The sequence below is a fragment of the Mesoplodon mirus genome (genome assembly GCF_964341445.2).
Source record: "Mesoplodon mirus genome assembly, chromosome: 5".
Lineage (NCBI taxonomy): Eukaryota > Metazoa > Chordata > Mammalia > Artiodactyla > Ziphiidae > Mesoplodon > Mesoplodon mirus.
In genome coordinates, this window is record NC_138980.1 from 108,310,173 (window position 1) to 108,329,613 (window position 19,441).

The 19,441-nt window shown below is 35.8% G+C and overlaps 1 protein-coding gene across 3 annotated transcripts in view; it reads left to right on the forward strand.

Moving 5' to 3' along the window:
- KIAA0825 overlaps nucleotides 1-19,441 on the forward strand; it is a 406,374-nt gene that overhangs the window by 195,021 nt on the left and 191,912 nt on the right. For all 3 annotated transcript variants that reach the window (XM_082623469.1, XM_082623471.1, XM_082623470.1), the window contains exons 17-20: nucleotides 1,794-2,018; nucleotides 8,867-9,275; nucleotides 13,337-13,496; nucleotides 17,773-17,931. In XM_082623469.1, the coding sequence (XP_082479595.1) occupies nucleotides 1,794-2,018; nucleotides 8,867-9,275; nucleotides 13,337-13,496; nucleotides 17,773-17,931 (953 nt within the window). The remainder of the gene's footprint in view (nucleotides 1-1,793; nucleotides 2,019-8,866; nucleotides 9,276-13,336; nucleotides 13,497-17,772; nucleotides 17,932-19,441) is intronic.

The window sequence follows — 19,441 nt, forward strand, 5'->3', positions numbered from 1 at the left end:
AAAAATCATATAGATGCTCTTTATTGATTCAAGTGATGGTCCCTGGGCTTCCCAGTCATTTTAAAAAACAAACAAAAACTTTTATTGCATTTATCACACAAGTAATACATAGTCATTGCAGGTAATAATTTTTATTGGAAAGAAGGGAAGGAAGAAAGGGAGAAAGAAAGGAGGGAGGGAGGGAGAAAAAGTAAAAGAAGAAGAAGGAAAGGAAGAGGACAATCACCTGAAATCTCATTAGTCATTGATAATCACCATTAACCTTTTAGAGTACATCTTTTAATTCTTTTATATATGTATGTAGATATGTATTTTTTAATAAAAATAGTATCTCATACTCTTTTCTAACATGCTCTTTTTTTTTAAGGGTGAGCTTTTTATTTTAATGTTTTTACTTTAGACTCATCCCACTTTTTTTTTTAATATCTTTATTGGAGTATAATTGCATTACAATGTTGTGTTAGTTTCTGCTGTACAACAAAGTGAATCAGCTATAAATATACATATATTGCCATATCCCCTCCCTCTTGAGCTGCCCTCCCACCCTCCCTATCCCACCCCTCTAGGTTGTCACAAAGCATCAAGCTGGTCTCCCTGTGCTATGCAACAGCTTCCCACTAGCCATCCATTTTACATTTGGTAGTGTATGTATGTCAGTGCTACTCTCTTATTTTGTCCCAGCTTCCCCTTCCCCCTCCTGTGTCCTCAAGTCCATTCTCTATGTGTGCATCTTTATTCCTGCCCTGCCACTAGGTTCATCAGTACCTTTTTTTTAAGATTCCATATATGTATGTTAGCATATGGAATTTGATTTTCTCTTTCTGACTTAGTTCACTCTGTATGACAGACTCTAGGTCTATCCACCTCATTACAAATAACTCAATTTTGTTCCTTTTTATGGCTGAGTAATATTCCATTGTATATATGTGCCACAGCTTCTTCATCCATTCATTTGTTAATGGACATTTAGGTTGCTTCCATGTCCTGGCTATTGTAAGTAGTGCTGCAGTGAACATTGGAGTACATGTGTATTTTTGAATTGTGGTTTTCTCATAGTATATGCCCAGTAGTAGGACTGCTGGGTTGTGTGGTAGTTCTATTTTTAGTTTTTTAAGAAACCTCCATACTGTTCTCCATAGTGGCTGTATCAATTTATATTCCCATCACCAGTGCAGGAGGGGTCCCTTTTCTGCACACCCTCTCCAGCATTTATTGTTTCTAGATTTGTTGATGATGGCCATTCTGACTGGTGTGAGGTGATATCTCATTGTTAACCTGCTTTTTTTTTTTTTTAACTAATTGATGAATGGCTTTACTGTGAATATGGATATACCTAAGCTAATTAAACAAATCCCCAGTTATTGGACATTTGGATTATTTCCCAATTTTTCTTTATATTATTTATATAATCATAATTAATTTCTTAGGATAAAGTTCCAGAGAAGGAATAAATGTGTTAAAAGGTAAGTAAAGTGTTAAAGCTTTTACTATTATTGTCAAGTTGTCATCTAAGAAGGTCATACAATTTATATATCCACCAGTAGAGTCCCCAAAGTACCAGCAAATGCTGGTATTCACTGTTATTTTAACTACCATTCCCTTTATTACCAAGCAGTAACTTTTTTTTTTCAAATGTCTATGGACTGTTTATCAATTACATGATTTCTAGGCTAAAAGCAGCTTTCTTTTCCTATAGCTTTAAACTAGATTATTGAGAAGCTGAAGTCCCAACTGAATAGGGCACAGAATATTTCCAGATTCTGCTAACTGTAATATGCTGTCTGATTTTAAAGTCTCAACGTGCATGGAGTCTGAGGTAGAGGTCATCCGATGCCTGAGACTGGCACTGACTGACGCCGTCAAGGACATTGTGAAGCAGATAATATCTGTGCTGAGCTCTTGGAGAAACTGTGAGACAAACCTTAACAAGCACAGTGTTCTTGAATGTCTGCGTGAGAGCATTCCAAAAGAATGGAATTATACTCCAAAAGAAACCAAAAGGAAAGAATCAAGCAAAGGTACATTTGTTTTTCTTTAAGAACACACCCCTGAAGAAGCACATTTTCTAGGTTATGAGAACAAGTAAAATTCTAAAAATTATAAAATGTGTAAACTGTATTAGTCTCCTTTCTACCATGTATATTTTGGATTCCTAATTTTTGTTACTGTGAGCCATATGATCAAAAAAAAAAAAAAAACCTAGAGATGAAAATGACTCAAATGGTTATCTTCTTTATTTAACTACCAGTTCAAAAATTTTTGTGATATTTTGTGTTCATGTTAGTATTCACAGATTAGTCACATGAGTTTGAGTAATTTCCCTTAAATCTATTGAGTAATCTAAAATTCATCCTCTCAGGAAGATTGCTCTGATATTCAGTGTAATTATTCTTTTTTTGAAGTTTTTCCTCCACAACTACCAATTATTACTTTCTTTCCTCTTGTTAATACACCTACATATGTAGCGGTTAGGTCAAAAATAGCACCCCATTTAGTAGCTACACATATTTTTCTGACAGGGTATTTTTCCCCCAATATCTATGGTTCTGGATTCAGTGCATTGTTCGTCTTCAGGGCAATGCATCTATCATGTGTATTTAAGGATTATCAGTTACCTGTATTATTCATTTATTTTATTAATCAAGTCCTTTCTTCTTAAATGGTTTCTTCCTACCTAGATGTTTCTACTTTTCAAGAATTTCACAAGATTCCTTTGAATGTATCTTATCTGCTTGTATTCATGAATCTTCTTTAGGATTTTTAAAATAAAACTTTTCCCTTTTATTTTCCTCTTTAAAGATGAATTTTTTTTCACTAACTCTAAGGAAACTTTCAACAGTAAAATATTCCAGCTGAATCTGCTAAAGTCAATTGAGGAAACTAGCCTTTCTTTCATTCTTCTCCATGGAGATCCTAAATAATGTGGCTCTTATCCAGCAACCTTATATACAGACTCAAATCAATTATCCATCAGTGACCTTTCATAGTAATGCTTTAATTCTGTCCAAGCCCTATTAAACAGCCTTTGAATCTAGTAAAGCCATTTAATTGAAATTGGAAAATGTCAGATTTTCATTACTTAAGTTCTTCCTCACCTGAGTTGTTGCCACCTCTCCTTTCTAGCTTTGAGATATTTCATAGATTTTGAGCAATACAGGAGGCATGATCTATAGTTTATGTATCAATGTCATATGAGTAGCACTGTTTTGCTTGCAGCTTTCAAGTTGGTCTATTCATGAACAATTTTTTTTTTCCTACAAGAATTTTGGAACTCTTCCATAACGTTTCAAAGAGCCTCTGGTTCCAAAAAATGCTTACTTTGTAGATACCAGTTCTTGTAGTTTTCCTTACTAAATAATATTTTTTCATAAAATTATCACTAAGAGTAGAAGTATAACACTTAGGCAGCCATGAAGGAGTGCCAGATCACATAAATATATAAAAGAAAGTGGTGGAGGAAAGTGACCTTATAAAGCATTTTGTGCATTCCAGGTGGATGTGACAATAGGAGAATACCATTGTTCTTCATTCCTATCCTCTTTTAAACTGACAGTGCTCAACCTTTATTTTCACTACAGTGTATAAGACAGATAATATGTACATGTCAGACACTAAGTCACTTATTCATTCAATAGATACCTACTAAGTCAGTTACTACTACATACCAGGTACTGGGGTTGGTCCAAGGATAAACTGTAAATAAGATATCCCCTCTTGGTGCTTGAAGACTAGTATAAATGTTTACAAATGGGTGCAAACACCTCAGGGGTTGTACAAGACAATTCTTTGGTCTGTGAGAAGAAAGAAAGCAAAACTACTGAAATTTCATATAGGGTGTCACTGGAACTCTCCCTTGGTCTGTGAGTGAGCCAGTCGTGTGTTGGGGACAATATTGTTGGGAATATTGTTGGGAAGGGCATGAACAGAGTAACCTTGCTCCTTCATTAGCTTTCAGCGTTCAGTAATCAATTAAGGTTGTCCTTTGTATTTCAGAATTTAGTTTTAACAAAATTAATCCTCACAGAACACACAAGTGGCTTTAACATATTCCTGTAAATCAACAAATCAACTGCGGTTTAAAACTATTACAGGGAATCCAAGGGAGAGCAAACAATGACAAAGTAAAAAAGCTCACACTTAGGAATATTTCTAACATGAGCTGTTTCTCAGCCATATTATAAGGTAGAACATTGATAGTCAGATCAGATTTGGCCAAAAATAAAATAAAATAAAAAAATAAAAATGGGAAATGTGTGGGAAAACCATTTGAAACATGGCTTGTTAAACACGAATCCCTCCTAAATGAGTATTGTGCCTTGAGATAGTTAGAGATATCTAGCTAGAGATAGTTTGAAGTCATCTTGATTAGCCAAAGATTTCAAGACTAAGCATCCAAAACATGAAGATAAACCTCAGTAATCATTTTCAGCAGTGTTTTAAGTCAGTTGATATTTAATTCAGTACTTTGCACAATTCATCTAAATAATGAAGTGTTTAGAGGCCTTTTTTTTTTTTTTGAGGATTCTAACTTAATAAAAGACAAATAGTCACTAGCTTAAAGAAAAAAATTGTCCTTTGTGATACAGTGAAAATAACGGAACATGGAAAACACTATGGTGACAAACTAAAATGTATTTCTTTATTTTTTGTCAGCAAATACATAGAAAACACTGAAGATTTGAAGAAATAAATAGTACAATAAATTATACAGTGTAAGAGATTTACCAAAGAACTGAATGGAAGGTCAGATGTTTCTGATATAGCTCAGCTTAGGTATTTGCTCCCGAAGCAAATACACAAAGAATTCGCTCCCTAAGAGCAAATACACAACTAGTTGTTTTGTTTCTTCGACAGCAATTAAAGGAAATATATACCAGAAAATATATTTTCTTACCAGTAAATAACTTTTTAAATAAAAAGAATACTTTATGGGGAAACTCTGGAGTAATTGTTTTAACTAAAACAATGGATTCTGGAGAGGAAACAGAGATAACACCACAAGGAAAATGTATTCAAGGCACCATTCACATGTGGATTGTTGAGAAAGAAACTGATGGCAGAAATACACAGAGTGTTATCAGAAGTCCTTGAGATATTTTATTTTATAAAAACCAGAAATATTCGTTTTATAAAAACCAGTATCACCCATAAAAATGTCATAGCTGCACACTTAAGAACTTAGAATTTTTTAACATGGTTCAAATATTCCAAATAAGAGTTTTGGTTATTTTTGAACACTTCTTAAAAATACGAAAATGAAATATATTTCAATTTATTTTCAAGAACAACTGATTAACATAATGATGATGAATATTTATTATTCAAATTTCAACAACAACCTTTGCCTGTTTGGTGGTTGAGATTGAAAAACGAGCACCATGATTTCACAAGTTCCATGTGGGTCTACGTATATAGTCCATGTAATGGCTTTTTCACCTATGACATCCATTAAAACCAAATATTGAAACAAACTAAATTTATAACCTGACATTTGAATCAATGTATCATGAACTGTTAAAGCCCAGATTTTTAAAATAATAAAGCATATTAAATCACATTATCCTCACTCAATAATGTATTATTGACATTTTATACCACTAATAAAAAACATTTTTAAAGTTAATTTTAATACATTATTTGTCTTTACCTATTTCATTGTAAATTTCCTTTCTGTATGTTTTATAATCACCCAAATATATTATTACAATCAGTAGTCCATGCATAGGAAAGAAGAAATGATAAATATATAAATATACTTCTCACATTGCATTCATTTTGAGACATACATTTTTTCACACTTTATCAGCTCTGAAATTGGGATGGCTCTTACAATATATTATATATATGTGAGTTAGAAGTCAACTTATTTAAATAAAGACAGAAAAATGAGTGTGTGGCATTTAAAAAAAATCCTTCCCTGGTGTGCTGTTAACATTGCCATAGACTCAGAGACCCTGTGATTAGTAGAATGGATTTGTCATCAGCCTAAAGGTTCTGATTGGAATTTGCCTTAAGCTTTAATAAAGTAGTTAGGGATTTGAGTACCTGCAATTCTCAGATTTTATAAATATCAGTAGAAGTACAGTTGTGAAGAGAATTGCTAATCTTCACCTGGTATCTGCTTATATTATTGTCAAATGTTTACTCACTATGTGCAGTTAAGCCCTCTTTAGGATAAACAGAATATAAGATATAATCTTTTAAGTCAAATACCTGACAGCAGATTAGGGAATATGAGACACAAACACATAAAAACAATAAAACATTTAAGATACTTTAAGAACACTGAGAAGAGTGGTCTCTTAGTTTGCTTTATCTATATTTTAAGCCTCATCTAAACATATTTATTTGAATAAAAAGAAAACGTTTACTGAGGAACTATTTTTTACCAAGTATTGAACTAGATGCTTTCATATTTATTATTTTATTTAGTACAAAAGTCTTATGAGATCATTCAAATATATTTTGGACCCAGTTTTTACAAATGTATAAATACTGATCCAGTTAATTTTGAAAATGATTCTTAAGTTATCATGAATTTCTGAGGAGTCACTAGACTAGACCTATGTTTTCCAAGAGCTTTGTACTTTTTTAGAGCATAGTGACCTCTTTAAATGTCACAAATATCTTGAAAAATCTTTCATAGTGTTAAGTTATTTTTGTTCAGTAACAACAGTAAAAAACGTTTTTCTGAAGAACTTAAAGCTATCCTCTTTAGACTTCTCGCTCCGTTCCAATGTTCAAATTCAATTATGTACATAGTGGATTAAAACACTTGTGTCTGGCTTTGTGGGATACTCAAGGAGTGAGGAGATTTTCTTCCTTGCTCTTGAGGAGCTTTTAGTCTCCTTGTAAAGACAACTCATGAATATGAGGACACGGGGAGGGGGAAGGGTAAGCTGGGACAAAGTGAGAGAGTGGCATGGGCTTATATATACTACCAAATGTAAAATAGATAGTGAGAAGCAGCCATGTGGTACAGAGAGATCAGCTCGGTGTTTTGTGACCACCTAGAGGGGTGGGATAGGGAGGGTGGGAGGGAGAGGCAAGAGGGAGGAGATATGGGGATATATGTATATGTATAGCTGATTCACTTTGTTATAAAGCAGAAACTAACATACCATTGTAAAGCAATTATACTCCAATAAAGCTGTTAAAATATAAAATAACAAAATAAGAATAAAAATAAATAAATATAAATAAAATAAAAAATAAAATAAAAATAAATAAAAAATAAAAAAATAAGAATATAACATAAACAGTAATAGATGATAATACAAAAGATAGTACAACATGGCACGTTATGGACCTAATTACCAACATAGTCATATGGGTGATATGTTCGAATAAATTCATAGGAGGCAAGGACTTTGAACCAAGAATTGAAGATTATGAGTGACCCATGAAGAGGAAGGGCATCCTATGTGAGAATAGTGAGATATTCAGAAGGCTAAAAGCAAAGAGGATAAAATAAAGGTTCATAGAAACTGGCTGAGACTGGACTGTGGAGTGTTTTGTCAGCAACGCTCTGCAGACTGATCTCGTAACAGTGGAAAACAGCTAAAAGAATTGTAGCAGAGAAATTAGGTAATCTGGCTTTACAGCTGGGCATGCTCTGGAGCAGGGAGATGAGAGGAAAACAATGAATTTAGTTTTAGCTATGGTTTGAGTTAATGATGACTAGGACAGAGAAGTGGAATGCCCATCGGGGAGCTGAAGTCGTAGGACTGTTACCCTAGAGAAAGGCCAGGACTGAAGATTCTAGAATCATCTCGAAGAGTGGTTCTCAACTAGGAAGATGGGGACATTTGGCAGTGCTTTAGAGACATTTTTGTTTGTCATAATTGATGAGGATGCCACTGGCATCTAGTGAGTGTAGGACAGAGATGCCACTAAAACATCCTACAATGCACAGGTCGGCTCCTTACAATAAAGAATTCTCCAGCCCCAAATGTCAATAGTGCCAAAGTTGAGAAACAGAGGGAGGATCAGTAAATCCTTCAGAGAAATAACACCAAGTAAGGGAGAGTAGAATCTTCAGTCAACAGGCCAAGGACTTAGCAAATACATTTAAGAGGTGTTAGTAGAAGTGGAACTAGCGTGGGACACAAAGAAGCAGAATAATAGAGGTAAACATGAACCAGTTTGTTGACTCATTTATTCAACAAATACTTACTGAACAACTGTTATAGATGAGGTTCTAAGTGCTTGGGTTACAGGAATGCCTTCCTGGAGCTTATATTCTAGTGGATGGAGACAGATAATGAAGAAATAAAGGAGATTATTATTAACTGATGCTAAGTGCTATAATAAAGGCAATAAAATGGGATCTAATAATAGGGAGGGACTGGGGGCTGGCCTGAGAAGGGCATGAAGGGACTGCTTTACATGGGATGGTGGGGGGAGGCTCTCAGAGGAGGTGACATTTGGGCTAAGAACTAAAAGAAGAGGAGCCAGTCCCAGCAAGAGCTGGAATGATTCTGTCATGGATTCCAGGGGAAGAGGAGAAAGGCTTAAGGAAGTGCCAAAGGCCACAGAGAAGTCCAGTAGGAGTACCTTCGCATTTACTAATTAGGAGGACATTGGGCCCTTTAAACCTGAGGTCTTAGTTGATAAAAATATAAGTAATAATTCTGAACTTTCTAATCTTCATTTGTGGGAGGAAAAATTAAGTTTGGGATTTGGGGAATTTTTGGCAGTACTACAGAGGACCCCAGTAGCGTCCTGTCAGAATATGTCAGGAACTTGCTCTTTTCAACAATTTTCTCCACAAAAATTAGACATCCTCACACAACACTCAAAGCAACACAGTGATGGAACACAAATGCTAATATTAATCATACCTTTTCTTTCTTTTCTTCCCCAGGCTTCACAAGGCTTGCTGCTCAGGCAGTATCTATTGTAATCAGCAAGTTACCTACGGTGATTGCATGTTTGCCTCCCCCAGTTAAATACTTCTTTTTTCTGTCTGAGAGAAAAATGTCAAAAAACTTTGTTGAATTAAAGAAAGCTGGCCTGCTTGTCTGGAACTTGATTGTAATTATATGTCGGATATTTGAGGATGGAAACACTGTGGAACTTTTAACAGGTGCCTCCCTTGACAGATGGAGTAAAGAGAAACTCGGTTTAATCTGTGTGTGTTTGGAAAGCATCATGGGAGAGCAGACAAGTAGCCCTAATCAAATGACCCAAAAGGTCATACGGAGCATTGAGCAGCAAAAACCCAACTGGATTGAATGCCAATTGTTGAAAGCAAGGAAACTGAGCACCGAATGGTAAAGTGATGTTTTTCTTTCACTGAATTTCATCAAATACATTCACAAAAACAATATCACCAATAAACAACCACCACAACCAACTATTGTCGGATAGGTGGCAATGGTCATTTTGCTAGCGTCATGGGAACTTTGATGGATACAGAAAAAGATAAATATTCCATTACAAACTGGATTGTTAATGTTCCTTGTCTTATTAGAATTTGAACCCCATTGATACAATGGAACATTATACTTGTTTAGTCACCATCTTAAGGTTTCTGATTAAAAGGGTGGTAGTTAAACCCAGGAGAATTTGGTTTCACTCCTTTTCAGTGTGCAAACAGGTATCTAGTGGAGAGCCTGGAGCGTTTCGTAAATGGATTGGCCATGGAGATTAAATTAAGGAATTAATGGATATAAAAGGCTCTTTATTGCTTTCTGTGTACCTGATTGTCAAAAAGGTACACATTTTTCATCTGGTAATGTAAGAATCCCAGAAGGCAACTGGGGCATATCACACTCAAGCTATAAACACACCCAGCTGTTTCTGTATGAAAATGTCAGCCTTCTCATAGGTTTGTCACCAAGAGCTAAGTGATTTGTGGTATTGTGAAGATTTTTAAGGGTCCCTGATGAATTTAAATATGTACATAGAGTCCTCCTATCTTAAAAGTAGTCTTCAGTATAGAATTGCATGATATTGATAAGGGAGTTATGGTTCATGTGGTCTACAGTTCAGTAAGCCAGCCCCTCCTTTTTCTACACTCTCACACACACGGTCCCCCATTCTTTGAAAATATATTCATATTGCTAGAAGATACTATTATAACTTTCTGCCTGAAACAACTAAAAGTTGTTACTTTTAGTACATGGTAGTGATAAAGAGCACAGGCTCTGGAATCAGATGGACAAATACAAATCCCTTGTAAGTGGGCCATCTTGTGTGAGTTACAGAATCTCTCAAAACCTCATTTTTAGTGATGATACTAAGCTGGTAGTATTGTTTTGAAAAATTAAATAACATTTGTAAAGTTCTTAACATCGAGCTTAGAACTAGTGAGCATTTTTAAAAATATGTTGCACTCACTGGTTAGTAGTGTGATAACAAATACTCTTTACTGGTTTACATTAATCTGTAAGACTTTATATTAATCCAAATTAATATAAGTAGTCATGTAAGTAATGTAAGAAATATAAGTAATCATGATTTTCCTGTTCTTGTCATATGACTCCTAGAAATTTACTTGTGAGCATCCTGTGTGTAGGAATAACAATAGCAGTCAGGAAAATGCTTAGTAACATTGACAGTGACCTTAATCTTTACATTTGCATTTGATACCAATTTACAGGCTTCAATTCAAGACTAAAAGATTAAGGCCACGTCATTATCCATAGCAGTGGGTGTAAAAGGGAAAGAAAAAAGCAGAGTAAAAATAGTGGATATGATTATAAAGTTAAATTTATGATACTGCTGAATTAGGACCCCCCTCTATCAATAAGATCAGTTTAAAGTAATATCTGTAATATACCTGGGGCTACAGGAATCCATAAGAAAAGTTTTTCCTTAAAAGTTAATTTTCGTCTAAGTTTCTTATAAACAGCACTAACACATCTGGTTATCTCCTTTAGTAGGGAATTGTCTAGCTAATATTTGGCTGATTAGCTATCTGTTGTAACATGCATCCAAAATAAAGAATTATTGATTTTTAAAAATGTTTTATAGCCCTCAAAGATTCTGAATACATATTATGTAATTTGTAATTATCACAGTGCTATCTGTCTTTCTCAATTTCTTAAATAATATCAATGTACAAAAATCCAGATTTAAAGTTATTTCATTTATTTGACAAAGAGTTAAATTTGACTTATTAACTCACTTTAGGTAATCTCTTATGGATTTGTGTGCTATAGGAATGTTTCATCTCGAGTTTGATTTCGAGTTGATTATCTGATATACACATGAACTTCCATCTCTATGCATTTCTCGCAAATTGATGATTATTTAGTTCATAGATCTATACCATGAGGAAAATGTATTTTAAACCATGATGTCTGTATACAGGTGGAGGGTTGCCTTTGCTTTACCATAAATTTTTTTTTCAAGTATGAGAATGTAAGCACTTAAAATAGTTCCTCTGTTAAACTAAATGAAATCTTAATTCCTCATGAAGATTATCTTGTAACTACACAATATCATTTAGCTAGATTTCTTTCACTTGCACCCAGATTTAATTTTGATTTTATGGAAACTGTGAAAATAACTGCAGTGGAAAGGTGGCAGCTGTAAGCATTACTTATCTTGCATGCTGCCTGAAAACATTACTATTCATTAAAATAACCTTCACTTTGTAGTAACACTCAAGCTGTAAACAGTCAACTTAGATTCTGAAGAACACACAGGCCAAAAAGTAAAGAAACGTCTGTCTTTGCAAAGTAATTTGTCGAGTTGAAGATTATTGTTTTTCATCATGGTGACCCTGACTTGGCTGGCTGGGTGCATACACAGATTAAGATTAATGCAGTTATTCCTTGGCTAAGGTCTGCCTCTTTCAGGGCACATTCTCCCTAATGACATGATTGATAGGCAGTCCCAAATCCAGAGAGGAACTCATTAATCATAGCATTGACTGAATCCAATCATTTGCTTCACCTGCACAGTGATGGACAGGAAAGGATACAATTCAGGGGCTGACACTGAGACACTCTTTTGTCAGAGGGCCTCAACTTTTTCCATGTCAGCCTCTACAAAACCTGACAAGAAATTTTGCTTGCAGCCTGCATGCAGCTTCAAAAAGATATTTACAAACTTTTTTTTATTGCAAAAAGGTCTTTTTTGTTTGCTTAAAGATTTACTCTAGCTAATAAATATCTTTAAGAGTAGGATTTGCTTTATTTTTTAGCAAGGCTTATATGATCATAAAGTTCTTTTTTTCATTTTTTTTTAGAGAAGGATGCTTTGAAGTTACATGTGGAAGCAATATAACAGTTAATGTACAGCAGCTGGGTATCATTTGGCTCAGTCTTCAGGTCAGCGGCACTGACTCTTAGCAGAATGAATTTTATAATCATGGCAAAATCTCAGTAATGAACTGCAGTATATAGCTGATTACACCACAGTAAATTTCATTTAGTCTGGAAAACAGTGGAAACCCATGCGTTTCCTTAAGAATACTTAGACTGCAAAGACTAACGTGATCCTAATAGCACTTGTAAAAAGAAAATTAGTATGGAATATATATGATGTAAGTTGAATATCGTGATTAATTTTACACTGGTACAGCTTGAGAATTTTTAAAAAATTATGTCATCCATTATTACTATGTAAATAATGTTTAAAACCAATAATAAGCATATGAGTTCTTATAAAAGAAACCTTTCCCACATATAACTTGCACATTCCTGGTGTGGTTATAATAGATCCTTTCCCGGGAAGGATATGCATGCAGCATAGTGACTTTTGCTAAGTTATCTGTCACCTAGAAGGAACAGGAGGGGGGCATGTATTTTTAGAAGGCAACAAGTGTCAAAAGGCCAATTTAAAATACCCAGTGGTCAGTGCTCCTGCAGGAAGCACCCAGCCTATATTTAGCATAATAGGCTCCCCCTTTTGACACTTTAATTAGTCTTTAATGTGTTCTGAGACAGGTGTAAAGAGGAATCTGCAAAAGACAGAATACCAAAGCTATTTCTGGCATCAAAGATACTCTTTATCCTCAGAGAGAAAATACAGATTATTTCTTACATGTTTTTAAAAAGAAATGTTTTGTTTTCACCCCATGATTATAGCAATTTCAACAATTGTGGTAATGGGGAAGTGTTTTATAGATAGGAGTATAAATGCAATAAAGAAATGTTTTAAAAGAAACGATTCAATTTTTAAAAATGCTTTCAGGTGCTCAGTTCTAAGGTGCTGTTTATCTGAGCTGCAGCCTTTTGGGAAGGCTTACCTATTTGAGCAAAGTCTTTATAGGTGCTTTGAATCCGAGATTTACATCGACTCTCCACACTCAATCTCTTTGATTATTTTCCACCTTTACAGTTCTTCACCACTGATACTTATATGCTTTCTTTGTATGTAGCGCATTTATGACAATAGAGAAAAGCACAGCCTTAGAAGAAGGAGATATTGCTCTTGAACTGACTGAGCAGAAAATAAACATGATGGTCCTGGATATCTGCCACAAACCAGGTGGCAGCGAGTACCTGAGGCAAATTTATCACATCATGCGGCTCAATGAGGTAGGGAAACGGCCTTTTTACCGAGCAATTAGGTGTGTACTGGCCTGAGGCAGCGTCTGCTGGCAGCTAAGGGTTAGTCAAGGAGGTGATAATACTTCTTAAAGTCAATACCAAACTCAATATTGCATTATTAATAGAATCTATTCAGCCCCGGCTGTTCTGCATTTGTACAGCAGAAGCTTCACCGAAACAATGTCGCTTTTATTTATACGGTTTAAACAATAACACGGTTCATATACTCAGTTCGGAATTGTAGAGACTAGAGGTGTAGTATGGAAATTGTGTATGTGTGACCATTAAGCTGATGTTAAAATCTGGTATTTGTGAAATGAAGAATTTTCTGAAGAGAGATATAGCTCTTCTCCTGTAGACATCATACTCGTGTTGGTGAAGTTGAAGATTCCTTACATAATGAGAAACTTCAGAAGAATATCGAACCATATTTGGGAGCAACTAGATTAACCCAAGAAAATACATTAATGTAGGGACACTGATTAGAACCAGTCATGCTTATTCACCTCTCTGCTGGGTTAAGCGTCTGACCTTGCATATATCTGGCTATTTTAGCAAAAATGTAAAGAGTAGGTATCTCAGTTATTTACTTGAAACAATACAAGTTTGCTAACTTAGGTTTTTAATTCGATCATACATATCTGGATTCAAATGTGACATCTAGTGTGAATTAGAATTATGTTTATATTTGCAAACACATGAATGTATTTTTGGCATAATAAAAATTGTATAATATGAATAATGTTAAGATATAGTGTTTTATCTCCATGAGGTAGGCCTTAAAAACTGTACATTTCCAAGGAGTGAATTAACTCTACCACAGGATTTTATGACTCAGTTACATAAATGTTCTCCCCACCATTATCTATCTGAAAGTTTCTTCAAGTAAATCTTGTTTTCTGGCTTTCAGAGAGGTAATCAACCAGTCAACTTCAATGATCACCTGAGAAGGATGGAGGCCTTTGTAGCTATGAGACAAGGTCCTGTTCTTAAGGGACTGGAGCTCAGTAGCAATTGTTACAAAGTAACACAACCTGTTCATGCTTGCTAATGGTCTCTCACAGCTTGTTTGAGGTTTCCATCTCGGGCAAGCAGGAAGTCTGGCCTTGGCAAACTGAAAGACCTCCATTACGGAGTCAGGGTCTTCATGGGCATGTCAACCTGGCCACCCAGATTGGCCAAAGTAACTGTGGTGGTTACAGAGGAACAGATGTTGTAGTCAGAGTACCCTCAGAGCCTTAGTAAAGTTGATTTACAATAATTCTGAGCACAATAATGGCTGGTATAGATTGCCAAACTGATAGAGGAGTCCTTTCTTTCAAAGTTCCATAACACAAGAAACATCAGTAAATCACCAGTAAGCAAAATCAACAAAAATTAAGTTGGATATTTACTGGCCGTCGGCCACCTGTTGTATTCAGGAAATCCAAAGGCTGTTTTCTCGTAGAACTCGTGGAACTCTGAGGAAGTGCTTCTGACCAGGTGTGCTACGAGAGCTGATGTACGTAAGACTCTTTGTGGGAGTATCACCACATTTTGATTCAAAGTTATGAGTTTTCTTTCTCTGCAACTGAATATACTTACTGTTATGGCAACATCTATCAGGTGGGAAAGCAAGCTAAGTACTTGGTGGTTTATTGTGCTGCGTGAAATGCAGGGCTGCAAGGTTAGAGGCATAATGTAATGTGAGGATAGAATCAACGAAAGTAGCGAGGCCTCTACCTTGACTGCTTAGACAAAGCGGGCAGTAACCACAAATAACACAGGGTGACTGAGTGACTAGCATAATACTTATGGCTGCTTTTATACTGAGGCATCTTTATGCTGTAGGTAAATTGCACCATGACGTTTGTTCATTCGATGAGTGGCGTCATGTCTTTAGCACTTTCAGGTGTGCTGCTAAATAGTGTTGGAAGACATAAATACAGAGCATTTACACGTGAGGCCTGGGTGAGTGGAAGCATGGGTGTGCTATTGAGAGACAGGGAAGTTTTGAGAGAAGATGAGATTTTAAATGTTTGAGATAAAGGTAAGGTGTCCGAGCATAAAAGTCCAAGTCGTGGTTGAAGATGCTGGCCAGAAGCACAAATACAAGAGGCTGTGACTGTAGATTTGGTGGCTTTCAACTAGGACGGTGTTTGAGCTCATGAGGCCAGTGTATCTCTTCAGTGGAGAGCAACAGAGAAGCTATGGGTAGAGGAATAAGCTCTGATATAACGGCACAGGGAATATGTTCAAGAAAGGATGTTCAAAGAAAAATGTATTTCTTCTAAAGAAAGACCACATTAGCAGTATGTCTGGTTAAAGTGATGCCACAGAAAATCTGCGGCTTTTGAGAAGGGGTAGTGACAAGTGTCAATATAACACAGAGGTCAGAGAAATCCACAAGGGAGAAAACACCATTGTGTTCACAGCTTGCAACAGAACAGAGCACTTTCTCTTTTCTGAATTGTGGAAACAAAAAAAGCCAAAACATAGCCAGGTAAGGGGAAACAGTGAGAACAATTGTTATTAGCCAAAACAAAGTTTTTCAATGAATGAAAGGGGAATAATTTATTCCTTTTTAAAATTTTACTTTCAGGAATCATGATGGAGAAAAATTGTTTCTGTTCAAAAATCTAAATCTAATATAATTCTTTTCTGATGGCTTTATTGTTATCTAATAATATTTAATAAGAGTCCATGTGTGTCTGTCAGATGCTACAGAATTAATCATTCTAAAAAAGATATGGTCCACAATGAGCAGGTTTAAGAAATGTCAAGCAGGGCTTCCCTGGTGGTGCAGTGGTTGAGAGTCCGCCTGCCGGTGCAGGGGACACGGGTTCGTGCCCTGGTCCGGGAAGATCTCACATGCCGCGGAGCGGCTGGGCCCGTGAGCCATGGCCGCTGAGCCTGCGCGTCCGGAGCCTGTGCTCCGCAACGGGAGAGGCCACAACAGTGAGAGGCCCGCGTACCGCAAAAAAAAAAAAAAAAAAAAAAAAAAAAAGAAATGTCAAGCAGTGTTTTTTATTGCGAGATGGAGTGTTTTAGGATCTGAAATTTGCCTTCTACAGTGAGTACAGCAGGCGTTCTCTATTCATGAAGTTACAGAGGCACAGGGAAAACACAGTGACCTGAGACCAGAGGTCTGGTTTCTTACTGACGCTACCAAGCTCCCGTGTGTGACCTCAAGTTTGTCTTCTGACCTTTCAGAGCCAACCACTGAATGTAGTGTGGGCTAGAGTTTCTCAAACTTTCATGTGCCTACTCATCTCCTGGGAAAGCTTGTGAACAGGCAGATTCTCATTTGGTTGGGTCTGAGATTCTGCTTTTCTAACACGCTCCTAGGTGAGGCTCATTTGGCTGATCCACACACCGGACTTTGAGTAGTAAGTGTTTTCAAGATGACCTCTGAAATCATTTTCAGCTCTAACTTTCTGAACCTAAGTCATAACCCTAACCTTGAAGAAAACATTATATTGTGACACACTAAAAATCAGGAGGACATTTCTGTTATATTATTTATTAAATGACTTATTAAGTATTTGATAGTTTGAGGGAAACTTTTAGTCATTTAAATTTATCATTTTCCAGAAGGAGTCTTATGAAGTAGATTATGGTTATTCACCTTTTTATTTATGGATGGAAAATGAGGTAATAATGCAGTAGATTGACTTTTTCTTTTCCTCCCCAGGTTGTCACTGGCATTTGGGGGTAAAATTAAAATTACATACTTTGAGCTTCTATTGAACCTTGATATTTTTCAGTCCACAGTGTGAAACTAGAGTTTAGGAGCTTGCATTATAATTAATTCTACATAGAGGGAGACTGCTTACAGGGAACTATCAGAGTACTTAGTTCTCTGCTGAGCATGGAGTAGGTAGCAACTACACTTAATGAATGAAGGAACAGTCTTGTACTGTGAATAGTCACGCACCCGAGTTAAGTTTTGGTAACCAGACATGTTAACGTGAAGAAATGACAAGACAATGCCTATTAAAAAGATTCTGACACATCAAGCATACATTCATTATGTGAGAATTTGTTAAATGGTTTTCTAATCTATCCTATATATTAAGTGAACCTGTTTTTGATGGGTTTATTGTAATCCTGATTGGTATGTACTCTGCTCTGTTTCTTCTGAAAATGTATTCTGTTCTGAGGCAAATAATACTGTGTAATGTAGCAAATGTGCTGAAAGGGTAGGTTTGGATATTGACCAGTTTATTCTTAAAGATAATATATGCTTCCTACCATCACGACTTGTAATTTTTTTCCCTTGAAGGAGTATTTAAAAGAACAGCTGTTTTCTATGAATGGTTCAGAGGAAAAGCCATTACACATCCGACCTTTAAAGATGACCTTGAGGAGTGTGGAAGATCATCCCTCTGCCTTTAACCCTTTCCATGTGTACAAGGTGTTTAGCGAAAGCATGCTTGATCAGGTATGTGGAAATTAAATAGTAAATTTAATTAAAATTTGTGGAGTTTTTTTTACACAAGTTAGAAAAAAAGTGCTTTGTGTTTGAATATTTACTCAGAAGCTTCTTTGACTAGGAAGCAAAAGGCCTTGTTCTTGTTTGTGCAAATTGACTTGGGAAAAGTTATTTTACCTTCTTTCTATTTGTCAAACGGATTCATATGTTTGGTCTGTAAACTTTGACTTTTGCCCCGGTCAGTTCACTGTGGGCAGAGGGAGCATCTGTTCGGCTGGGTCTCCGGCAGCCTCGAGAAACCCCGTCTTTCTTACAGTCTTCCCCTCCCTGGCTTCCCCCATCTCCCAATACACACGCTCACAAAACACCTTGCAATCTTTATGAATTTATCTAATTTATCAGGTAAACTATAAAACAGTTTAAAATTGATTGTAAATAGAGCTTTGAGCTCCTATGTTAAGTGGCATGAGGTAAATTTGCTGTTTTATAACCCTAAACACATTCCTGAATTTAAAATGAATTTGTTAACGATCTTAAAGTCAGGATGTTTGGAATAAAGTCAATGTGATAAACACCACACATTTTTTAGTGTCAGATAATGCCATTGTTTCAGCTGCATGTTTCATAGTCGCATTAAAAAGATCATCTTTATTTCAAAGGACTTGAAACCTAAAGCTGCTTTTGCTTTGTTCTTTTTTTGGTGCCTTTTCCCAGTAGCCTCCTGACAGACTATTTGAACTAACAGGGCAGAAGAGAAGGATTGCTTGACCTAGAGCTCTGACGAAAATAAGAATTAAAACAATGGCCTAATTCGGGATGCAGATAATATTTTTACCATGCCTGTTACAAGCCTAGTCTACATTCATCAATACTGTAGTAGAATAAGACCTTCAAATGCTGACAACCTGGGGCAGAATTCTCCTGCTCTATGACAGGATTGTAGTGCTCCATTAATCAGCAGGTGACAGGGCATAGTTCTTGTTGGATTTTAAACACTGGCCTGGATGCTTATTATCAAAACTATTTAGTGTTAAGGGGTATAAGTGTCTATAATACTTTAAAACCAAATATATTGTATAAGTTTGAGTTTATTGGCTGCCTTCCTGCGTTGTACATTAGATTCCTCCAACCATAAATAATCATTGTGGCTGTTAAATTATCCTCACTTCATTTAAATAAACGGTGTGTTGTATTCAGTTCTGAATTATGAGATTATCTTTCACAGTAATTTTTCTCCTTACTCTATTGTGAAACTATCTATTAAATGAGAAAAAAAGAATTACTTATGTTATTTACATTTACAGGTCCTTGTAATTTCCCCTTTAAAGCAGATTCTTAACCAAAAACACTAATATCCTACTCTAATTAAGCTGTGTCTTGTAATTTGAGCCATAGTACTTCCATCTTTGTTTTTTTAATCAAACTTCTGGGTGCTTAAAAAAAACACAAAAAACTATAAATTGATACATGAAAAAGTTGCCAATTATTTTGCTTTGCTCTACAAAGAGTCACCCTTTCA